Source organism: Dreissena polymorpha, chromosome 1 (genome assembly GCF_020536995.1).
Source record: "Dreissena polymorpha isolate Duluth1 chromosome 1, UMN_Dpol_1.0, whole genome shotgun sequence".
NCBI lineage: Eukaryota > Metazoa > Mollusca > Bivalvia > Myida > Dreissenidae > Dreissena > Dreissena polymorpha.
In genome coordinates, this window is record NC_068355.1 from 191,899,764 (window position 1) to 191,911,980 (window position 12,217).

The 12,217-nt window shown below is 34.7% G+C and overlaps 1 protein-coding gene across 1 annotated transcript in view; it reads right to left on the reverse strand.

Annotated features, from left to right (window-relative positions):
* LOC127864370 (uncharacterized) overlaps positions 1-12,217 on the reverse strand; it is a 44,077-nt gene that overhangs the window by 23,944 nt on the left and 7,916 nt on the right. Inside the window, exon 2 of the mRNA XM_052404029.1 lies at positions 96-1,087. Within this exon, the coding sequence (XP_052259989.1) occupies positions 96-1,087 (992 nt within the window). The remainder of the gene's footprint in view (positions 1-95; positions 1,088-12,217) is intronic.

Consider the following 12,217-nt stretch of genomic DNA (forward strand, 5'->3'; position numbering starts at 1 on the left):
AACAAAATTTGACTAGACTCCTTTTCCCACAATGGCTAGACAAATCCCTGTACATAATACAAATGTTATCAGGATGGATTCACCATGATTCTTACCTGTATATTTTAATGACCTATCTTCATAGAGTCTGCAGATCAGTTTGCCACTCAGTGTGTATTTGTACAGTTCTTGACCAGAGGTGACAAAAAGGTCTGCTTGGTGATGGCCAATACCTCTACATTCATGTTGTAACTGAAACTTCCTGCCAGAAACAAGCTTTCCCTGGTTGACAGTGATAAACTGGACCTCATGTATGTTGCCATTATTCACAGCCACTGCAACCTCACTGGGTGTGATCAAACAAATGTCAAGTGGCCTAGCATTCACATCCCAGTGACTCACCACCTGGTAATGCTGGTTCAGCAGCTTGACTTTATTATTATTGTAGTCTGCAACCAGGACCTGCCCATCTGGGAGAGCACATATAGCTGGGATCCAGCATGTGTTTGAATCACTTGTTATTCTCACATTGTGCTCAGACTTCCTCTGGACCTTAAACACCTTGCCTGACTTTCCAAGCAGAGTCAATGCCTGCTGTATGATATGTTTACATTTTATGCTGGCTATAAGACAGAGCTCCTTATTATCTCCAATTTTCTGAACGATTTCAAGTAATTGTAACAAGTCACTGTGAAGACTGGTGCATTTATGAATAGAACTTGTAACTGACCCTTTAATGCTTATAACTTCATCTTTCATCTCATTTAGTTCCTTCAAAGTAATATTGTCAAATTCATTCAAGATAGAAAGAACACTCCTACACATGTCATCTTTTAAATATTGCTCAATTTTTCCTGATGTGCGCGAACAATTATATCCACACTTATCCAAATTAGTGTTTACATTGCCAAGCATTTGTTCGATCATATCTGCCCTTAGTATATAATGTTCCTTGTATGTTTTCTGCAATGACTCAACGCTGGCCTCCTGACTGATCTGAAGGCTTTTGATTTCACCCAGAACAGTTTCGAGCTCAACTGACAGTCCCTGTAGGTCTGTGGGCTGCGTGTTTGTCAGCGCATTAATTGGAGTCACTTTACTGCACTGGCTGAAATGACCAAATAATACAATGTCATGAACATACCTAGGAATAAGTAAGCGATATTATGTAATACTTCAAACAAGTATACAGTTTAAAATAAAACAAACATGAAAAAAGAACTCTTTTCTTAGGCTTAATATGAGAGTATACAGATTTGCCCTTTTCCCTGTCCTTCCATCCGCGTGACTTTTCAGTCGTATATAACTCAACATGTATTCCTGCAACTTAACGAGTACAGTAAACAGGCATGTGAACTTGTGCACCTCTTTATTTTGATTCTGTTTTTTTCATTATGATTGTAGAAATAATTTAATCATTATAAAAAAATGAATTTTAAAATGTGTGTCTAGTGAACATTAAACAGTATTGCTACTAGATGACTGACACTTTGCATAAATAGTTATCAAAGTGTAATTTTGAGGACCAGCAAATTTTGGTATGCCTTTTTTCAACATACCCAGAGTTATGGCCACTGTTTAGTAAATAAATCACATATAAAATTGTGTTGTGATTTACTCAAAGAGTACAGCTGATAGTGGGATGAAATATTCTAAAAGTATTACCCACCATGTGAAATTTCTTTTAACATAGAAGAGTTATGTCCATTTAAACAAACAATCATATTTCTTTCAACAGTAAGAACACATTTTTAGTTGTTTACATTGTTTTCACTTTTAATATTGCAAACCTTGACCACACTATCCATTAAACACATGCAAGAAAAGATCATTGATGCTCTCCCACCCCACACAAAGCAGGCATGACTTATAATTAATATCTATTCTCAAACATTTTAAAATAAGCCAGCAATGAAAATCAATATAGTGTTCACAAACACCTGTCATAAGTGGATTCAAATTAAATGACTAAAAGATTTAATAATGGCAGTACTGTAATATATAGAGAGAATATTATGTGAGTTTTGGATAAAGATCAAGTTTATCATGCAAGGCATAGAACCATGGTAGCACGAGACTTGCCGAGTGCTACCATGGTTTGAGTCGAGCATGATAAACTTGATCTTTATCAAAAACACACATAATTTTCTTTGTATCCTATTATGTCCTCCCTTTTTCCATTAATAATAATAAAATATCGCATTTTTTACTATTTTATCTTCTTGTAGTTGACAAAAACATATTCTCCAATTTAAAAACAAGATGCGTTTGTGAAACACAATGTCCCCCTATATGACGTTTGACCTTGAAGGATGACCTTGACCCTTCACCGCTCAAAATGTGCAGCTCCATGAGATACACATGCATTTCAAATATAAAATTGCTAGCTTCAATATTGCAGAAGTGACATTACATGAACAATTTTGACCCATATATTTGACCTAGGATGACCTTGACCTTTCACCACTCAATATTGCAAAAGCATTAATAAAATAAGCGATTTGGGCCACATATATTTGACCTCTGACCTTGAAGGATGACCTTGACCTTTCACCACTCAAAATGTGCAGCTCCATGAGATACACATGCATGCCAAATATCAAGTTGCTATCTTGAATATTGAAATACTGCAAAAGTGTACATAAAATGAGCTATTTTGACCCATATATTTGACCTTTGACCTTGAAGGATGACCTTGACCTTTCACCACTCAAAATGTGCAGCTCCATGAGATACATATGCATGCCAAATATCAAGTTGCTATCTTCAATATTGCAAAAGTTATTGCATATGTTAAAGTTGGCGCAAACCAACCAACAGACCAACAGACCAACCAACAGACCAACCAACAGACCAACAGACAGGGCAAAAACAATATGTCCCCCACTACTAAAGTGGGGGACATAAAAACAATACAAATCTGATCGAAAAATAGTGATGATATAAAGCTAAAGTTTATACGATCGTTGTTATACTATCCATTTTCATCTGGTAATACCCTGGGTAAATGTAGCATGTCCAATATTCCTACAGTGTTTTATCATAATCTGCTTCAACAATTGTTATATGTAATACAGGTACTGAAACTGACTACTACACCTCTATAATTTCATGATATAAGATTATGTGACCTTTGACCTATGGACCTTCACATGGATTTACATCTTAATCTTCCTCGATGTAAACAAAACATATTGCATGGATGTAAGTCAAAGCATTCGACCCTAGATATCATGTGGAAACAATTGGTCTACGGACCAACTGATAAAGGACAGATGCAAAGCAAAATAACCCCGCAAATCATTCTTACAGGAAGTCCTCTTTTTCTTAATAAAGTATAAACAATCTTAGACTAGCCTGTGATGAGTGGCTTATGACATGCAACCTGGTCTACTATCTTCCAATATGTTTTGTTGTTATTTAACCTATTGTGATTATTTTGCTTTTGTTGTTGTCACACGATCTATACATGGACAAGAAAAGACGCCATTGTAAAATATTTATAAGGAGGCTCCAAGAGAAAGATCTATTGTTTATTTATATGTGATATTAAAATGTCATAAAGTAGCAAGCCTAGAGTCAATGATTTTTTAAAATATTATGCTGTATGTGTAATATTTTCACTTTACTTTATCCTACACAAAATTAGAAAAACAACAATTTAAAAAAAATAATATTTTTTCTCATTATTTGAAAAATAAATAGTTAAATGGCAGCAAAGCAAGAGCCAATCGCTGTTCATGAGCTATTTTCACATTTAAATGTTAATTTTCCAATGTTAATGAATTCCAACTCACAAAACACGTTCATGATTATATAACACATATTTTTTACAGTAACGTGTACTTAATATTGAACAGAGTGGATTGCACATTTTTCACAAATATACACAGACCAATGTCTAAAGGAAAAAAAGTTGGAAAATAATATTCATATTCAAATGAATTATACCCAGAGGGGGGTATAAAGTGGGGTGTGGTAATTTATTAGATGATGTTTAAAAAAAATGGGGGGGGTAGGGGGTGGGGGTGAGAGGGGGGTATAATGAGGTGTGGGGTAATTTATTAGATGATGTTAAAAAAAAATTGGGGGGGAGGTTGGGGGGGGGGGGAAGGGATTCTGGGTAGGGGCGTGGGGAATTGTTTGGGTGGAATCCATTGTGGTATTCAGGTAAGTGTTTTTTTGTCAAAGTAATAATAAAATGTGATCATAAATAAAGAAGTTATGGCAAATTAAGCAAAATGTTCAATTATCTAAGTGTAAAAGAGGCCATAATTATGTAAAAATGCTTGATACAGTGGTCTGCTCTTGTTTATAGGTTGGGGTCATGTTGGTAAACAAGTATGCAACATATAAAAGCAATATGTCAAAGGATATAGGAAATATTTTGGGTAGTACGCAAACTTTAACATAGATTTATCAATAATATGCATATACTAAGTATAAAAGGGGCAATAATTATGTAAAATGCTTGATACAGTGGTCTGCTCTTGTTTATAAGTTGGGGTGATGTTACTAAAGAAGAATGCAAAATATGAAAGCAATATGTCAAGGGACAATGAAAATAAATGGGGTAGTACGAAAACTTAAACATTTGCTGCATATGCTAAGTGGAAAAGATGCCATCATTATTACAAAATGCTTGATAGAGTTGTCTGCTCTTGTTTATATATTGGGGTCATGATGGTAAACAAGTATGCAAAATATGAAAGCGATATGTCAAGGGACATTGAAAATATTCGAGGTAGTACACAAACTTTAACATTTGCTGCATATTCTTAGTGGAAAAGGGGCCATAATTATGACAAAATGCTTGATAGAGTTGTCTGCTCTTGTTTATAGGTTGGGGTCATGATGGTTAACAAGTATGCCAAATATGAAAACATTATGTCAAGGCACAATGAAAATATTTGGGGTAGTACAAAAACTTTAACATTTGCACGCTTACGCTAACGCAGACGCTAACGCTAACGCCGGGGTTAGTAGGATAGCTCCACTATATATATTTTATATATTATAGTCGAGCTAAAAACAATCATGGAAAATATATGAACGCTTTTTTCATTGGCTTAATACAGGGGTATATAGATTTGCACTCTTCCAACCATTCGCGTGACTTTTCTGTTGTATATAACTCAACACGTATTCCTGAATTTTACGAGTACAGTAATCAGGCATGGGAGCTTGCGCACCTCTATATTTTCGTTCGTTTTTTTTTTCATTATCCCCATGCTTTTTGAAAAGCATGGGGATGTTGTGCTTATCTCCACCGTCCACCTGTCCGTCCATCTGTCTGTCCGTCCTGGCCAATATCTCCTCCTACACTATAAGCACTAGAACCTTGAAACTTACACACATGGTAGCTATGAGCATATGTGTGACCGTGCACTATTTGGAATTTTGATCTGACCCCTGGGTCAAAAGTTATGGGGGTTTGGGCAGGCGGCTCAGAGATTTTCACTCATTTTGTATGTTATTTTACATTTATAAATTTCCAATGCTTATTGGAATGGATTAAATAAACCATGCATTGGCTAATTTGCTTAAATATCATATTGAAAATTATTCAGCTTAAAGGATACATAATACAAATTAATGGTTGTAGATATTTGAGCATGTCTATTTCACGCAAAGGAAACTTTAAGGAGTATCTCATTTGCTGAGCTATTTAAAATTTTGTGCGTAATATTGATAAGTTTTAAAACATCACAGAAACTTGTTCAACCAAAGAACATTAATTTGTTTTCCATAAAGCTGTTTAAATTGTTTAAGAACTAAAGGATTACAGTAGCTTAAAGGGGTATAACAACAATATTTTTCACTTACCATAAAAATTATTTAAGCAATATAATATTCTCTCTTTTCAAGCAGACATTTATAAAGGAACATCGTTATATTTATTTTTTTTTTTAAACAAGAGGGCAAAGAATGGCATTGATCGCTCACCTTTGTAATGGGGCATGGCCAAATTTTGCCCCAGGGGCAGGTGTTGAACAGTTTTTTATCGAGGACCAAAAAAAACATCTGACATCACATACCACATTAAATGTGTGTGCTTTGTGTATGTTAAGTTGTTATGCTACGATATACATGTACACTATGAAATATTTCAGTGTAAACAACTACAGACATCTTTTTAGGAATGCAAAAATTACAGAAATGAAATTAATTTCAGACAGAATACTCACACACACACAAGAACTCAGGCATAGACTTACATGTACAGTGTGACTAATATGTGCCCTACTTCAGGGGCCTAAACATATCCCAGGGCTATATATAACAAGCATATTTGCCTTATTACACAATTCAAATTAAGTGGACCAAAACACAAAACTTAACCAAATTTTCAAGTATAAAGGGCCCATAATTCTGTCAAAATGCCAGTCAAAGTTACATAACTTTGCCTGCACAGTCCCCTTATGATAGTTAAAAGTGTTGCAAGTATGAAAGCAATAGCTTTGATACATTAGGAAAAAAGTGGACCTAAACACAAGACTTAACCAAAATTTCAATTTCTAAGTATAAAAAGGGCACATAATTATGTCAAAATGCCAGTCAGAGTTACATAACTTTGCCTGCACAGTCCCCTTATGATATTTAGGCCAGCATTTTTTTATTATTTGTTTTATGGGAAATTTTTCAAAAAAATTGAGTCGGGGGGGGGGGGGGGGATAAATAAAAATAAAAATAAAAGCATGAAAAGTGAGCAGTCTACCAAAAAAATAAAAATAAAACTGTCAAAACCGATTATTTTTTTTAATTTTGAAAATTTAAAATTCAGCCAATTTAACCTTATGTATACATGCATTAACCTTTAAGTGTTTTATATATCTCATTACACTGTTGTAGAAGCTTTTTCTAATAATAGTAAACATATTTTTATATATATTTATAGGTAAAGGCACCTTTCTCATGTATTAACAGGCTTTTTCCGCTCCATTTTGGGAATACGCCACACTGGAATTTTGGGAATTTCGCATCGTGAAAACTCCCGTTTTGGGGAAAAAAAATCGCAAAATTTGCTCAATTGGGAAAAATTATTGCATGTAAATAGTGTTTCTTATATTTCAAAGAAGCTGTTAACTGGTAAATAACGACTATTTTGATAACTTTAATATTATTAACATTTTACAAAGTATTATGAACATGTGAGATAAGTGCAGGTTTTTTAATCTGAATTTGGGGGAAAGGCCTGGCCTTTTTTGAGGTGAAAAAAATCGTGCGAAGCGTCGGATTTTGAGGAAAATAAGGAAAGTCTTAAATAATCATTGACATATTTTACAGTTTTTAAAACAAATTCAAGGCAATAGATAATTATGCAACACTTCTATTTTCTACACCGGATCAGGTTAACTTATATATTTTAAGGTAAAAAAAAAAAAAAAAATTTTTTTTTTTTTTGAATTGGGAATTTTTTTTTTCAATTGGGAAAAAAACAACCAGATTTGCATTGGGAATGGGGCCGAATTTCGGACCCGTGGCATAGGGCTGAAAAAGCCTGATTTATTAACTATATTGCTTCAATAGAGACTATTAAACACACCAGGGGGCCGTTTCTGGTACAATGCGTAACTTTACGGACGAAAATGTACGTACGTATAAAGTTACGTATGCTTTTCTGAATGCGTAAGTGCGTTTCTATAAACCGAACGTAGCGTAAAACTGAGTTGCTATGTTTGAATAATCTCTAAACAGAAGTCCGGTGATTGCGCGGACCTTATAGAGAACATTTGAAGAAATTCATAAAGTAGATTTAATTTGCTTTCTCTAACAAACTTTCGGTAGACTAAAGTACCTTATAAAGAGCAAAGTTCTTTCCCTTGTTTGCGAAATTGCGATGAAAAAAGGGGTCAACTGTAAAAAAAGTTCAATATTTTGATTCTTTAAAAATTAAGTGTCCATTCTTTGTTGTGCTGGATATGCTCTTTGTTAAAACAGAAGAGATGATTCTTACTGAAGCAAATCTTTCACGAAGGTTAGTCAGATATATTTCAAACTGGAATTGCTGGAGCAAACTGGAAAAAAATGGATGGATAATACTGAGAAGACAGGAATGTGTATTGTAGCTTACACATCTGAATTGACAGAAACATAATCAAGGAGTTTCCTGACAGGAATTCAATTTACTGGAAGGGTATCTTTGATAATGTTTAGTGCGTCACTGAATTACAAATGGAATGTCCTATAATGAGAAGAACATCAGCAATGGCCTCTGTAGAGAAGGTAGTATTTTTAGCATAGGTGCGTTTACGCACCTATGCTTATGGTATATACCACATTTTGAAAATCCACATCGATTGGTTGCCCTTTATGAAGCCTGACCTGATCAAAAATCAGACGAAATATCTATTTAATTTAGTATATGGTCATTCTTACAATTTTTTTTTGAAACGTTTTTTTAACGTTTTCTTCCAAGAATATTGCTGACACCGTTTTTAGTGAATTTTTCTAAGACCGTTTTATGTCAAAAAATCTTCTTATAACCTAAAACAAATTTCGTTCGTAAAACAATTCTATCTGCACTATAAATCTCAATCTCCTACGCAGTGGCCTCCCTTATACTAAAAGTTACTGACCGGGCGAAGCAAGGGAAGTAACTGCTGTGAGGAGTTTCTATAAAAATCTGCATTCAGAAATCTGTTGTGCACGTCTGCATCTAACGCTTACCACAAGTTTTACGACAAATTCTTGACGCAGACGAATAGGGTAGCGTCTATTTTCATTTGTGAAAAGAATAATTCGATACAGATCTGTCCGTGCTTAAATTTTGAAAGGCTTGGGTAATTATTTTTCATAAGCGTTTCAAACACTGATGTAAATGGAAAGATTATCTATTTAAATAGTCGGTAATTGTTTGAAATTATTGATTTGAGAAATTCGCGGATGGCGATATCGAACTACATTATACCACGTGACGCCATTCTTCCCTGTATCTTGCACCTATGCTTTTAACGCCATCGGCGCTCTCCTTTTAAATTGTATTTACTGATCAATGATAATGTACAGTTGAGTACAGTATGGTTTTAGAAGAATTAACAAACTCTGTAGCTTGTATTCACTTGTCGCACTTCTAGATAATTTTATAACAATCAACATCATGTTTTTACCATGTTTATATTTATACTTGTGTGCAAAATATTAAAAAAAAACAACAACAGATTTTTACTCACAAATTCATTTAAAATGAGAATCTTTTTTCTGTGATAAATTAACATTGTGCATGAATGCTTCTATTAATTGAGACAATTGGCATTTGCAATTATCATAAAGTATGCTTCTTCACATATATAATTATATAATATTTTATGTTCAATATTTAAAAAAAATGCATGGATTGGTAAAATATATGTCAGGGTATGTACCAGTTGTGATTAGTTCTAAATACAAAATTTAAGAAATTGGGAACCATCCTGGGTCATTGGTATGGGGTAATTGGTATGACAAGCGGGCACTTGTGTAAACCTGAATCACTTTACATGCTTTACCAACACAATGACTGAAATATTTATGAAAAAGTTCAGTCACTCATAACATACTTAAACATAATGCCATTCACTAATGGAAACTTATGCATCAATTCAAATTCATGGAAAAGTTTTACACATCTGGCTTAATGTACATATGAACAAAACACATATAAGATCGCGGTGGTGTAGTGGATGAGGTGTCCGCCTAGCGATCGGGAGTTCGTGGGTTCGAACCCCACTCAGGGTGCGTTCTCATTAAATCCTCCATAGACACCTAGTACTGGTTCTTCCCAGGAAACGGACTCGATAATGTCCCTCTGCCTATAATGCTCGAAAGAGCGATTGGCAGTATACAAAGATAGATAAGATAGAACACAGGGAGAAAGCAAACCATTTTTAAATGTTCCTATTTTTATGAAGTTAAATTTTACTGGTTGAATCATGTCAGGATGACACAATTTATTCTTGCAAGTTCCTAATAATTATGCTATTAAAAAATATGTGCCCATATACTTGATATTAAATTTCTATTACATTTTTTAAAAAGTCAGTAAATATTGTGCTATTCAAATGTTTGGGAAAGATACATTATTATGAGAATATGTTAAATCTGTTGTTTTTTTTCAGTTCAAATCTTCAATATTTTTTTTTTCAATTGATTTTTAACACATACACTTATACCATACATGTCCGCAAAAAGCTTTATTTAGTGCAAAACAAACAACTTCTTTTGAATTTATATTGTCTTATAAGTTATCTTTTTGACAAATAACTTAATGTGAATATTATGCATAACTGTGGTGTTAAAAGTAAAGAAACAAAAATGGTATTTAATAGTATTTAAATTATTTGATTGCAATGGAAGTAAATGCTCTACACAACACAAACATTGTCTATTTTATGTTTCTTATTTATTTGTACAAGTTAATGGATTTAAAACATTAAAAAATACATTTACTTATAATAATAAAGACAGTATACCTTATTCTAATATTTCCCAACAAAAAATGGTATAAAATAACTGAATGTAAAAAAATGAGAAAATTCGCAGCATTGCTTTTCACAATATAAGATAAAATAAAGTGGGTTTACTGCATTATTGTAGAACTTTGAATGGTATAAATGGACATTACAGTATGTACAAAAACACAGTAGAGTTTAAAGAAATGTGTTCAAAGATATTGGAAAAAAATTGATTGTTGATTGTTTTCTGTCAATCTGTGTGACCACCTATAAAGAAAAAAGGTTCTAAATAACTTCTTATGACATAACAATTTTATTTGAACATATCAATCAAACTGCATTTAATGTGTCCATATGGTTTATAGGAAACTAAAAAATAATCTTAAAATTAGTACTGTGAAACCATTATTATTCGTCCGACATTAATTTTCCCCTTTTTCGTCCTTCGACCGATGGACGAATTCAAGATCCTAACGAACAATCATGTCCCATATTTGAAACATATAAGACTGAATTACCGTAGGCATGAGGCATTTAATTCCAGCGTAATCCACGCATATACACAGGGCTCGAAATTAACACTCGCACACTCGCAAAATGCGAGAAAAAAAGATTGCAAGGTAAGTTATAAGCCACTAGCATTTTTTGCAAATAAAGAAATAGTGAAAACAAGAGCACCGCCTTGCGGGTGCAGACCGCTCATCTATTTTCTTTTTAAAGGTGAGGGACTCTCATTTTCAATCACAAAGGAGGGAGGGGTGGAGTGAAGAGGGGTGTATAGTGTGGGTGTGTGGAAATTTATTACATTATCTTCCAAAAAATGCAAAGGGTGGGGGGGGGGGGGGGGTGGGGGGGGTGGGGGGGATTCTTGGTGCGATGGTTGGACGTTATTTCAAACATAAAATAATAAAAACAAGGGCTGTTTGTAAACATGCATGCCCCCCTATATGGGCTATAAGTTGTAGTAGCAGGTGGTGGTGGTGATGGTGGTGGTTGGGAGCAGAGAAATAGTAGTAGTAGTAGTAGTAGTAGTAGTAGTAGTAAGTAGTAGTAGTAGTAGTAGTAGTAGTAGTAGTAGTAGAAGTAGTAGTGGTAGTACGTATAGTAGTAGTAGTAGTAGTAGTAGTAGTAGTTAGTAGTAGTAGTAGTATGTAGCGTAGTAGTAGTAGTATTAGGAGTATAGTCCGAAGTCGTCGTCGAGTAGACAAGTAGCAGTCGTATTAGTCGTCGTCGCGTCGTCAGTCGTCGTCCCGTCGTCGTAGTCGTAGTCGTAGTCGTAGTCGTCGTCGTAGTAGTCGTCGTCGTAGTCGTTGTCGTAGTCGTCGTCGTCGTCGTCGCGCCGTCGTCTCGTCGTAGTCGTAGTCGTCGTCGTAGTAGTAGTCGTCGTAGTCGTCCGTTCGAGTCGTAGTCGTCGTCGTCGTCGTCGTAGTCGTAGTCGTAGTCGTCGTCGTAGTCGTCGTCGTCGTAGTCGTCGTAGCGTAGCCGTAGTCGTAGTAGTAGTAGTCGTCGTAGTCGTAGTCGTAGTAGTAGTACTAGTAGAAGAAGTAGTAGTAGTAATAGTAGTAGTAGCAGCAGCAGCAGCAGCAGTAGCAGCAGTAGTAGCAGTAGTAGTAGAAGTAGTAGTAGTAGTAGTAGTAGTAGTAGTAGTAGTATGCATTACAGAAATGCAGTTAGCCTTACATTTGGTAAAATTTAAATATATTACAAGGGAGGCAAATCTGTAACAATAAATTTAAACTTATTGCATTTGTTTCCCCTGTAGTGAATTTGAAAATAGAGCCAACAACAGCAGATTTAGCCTAAGT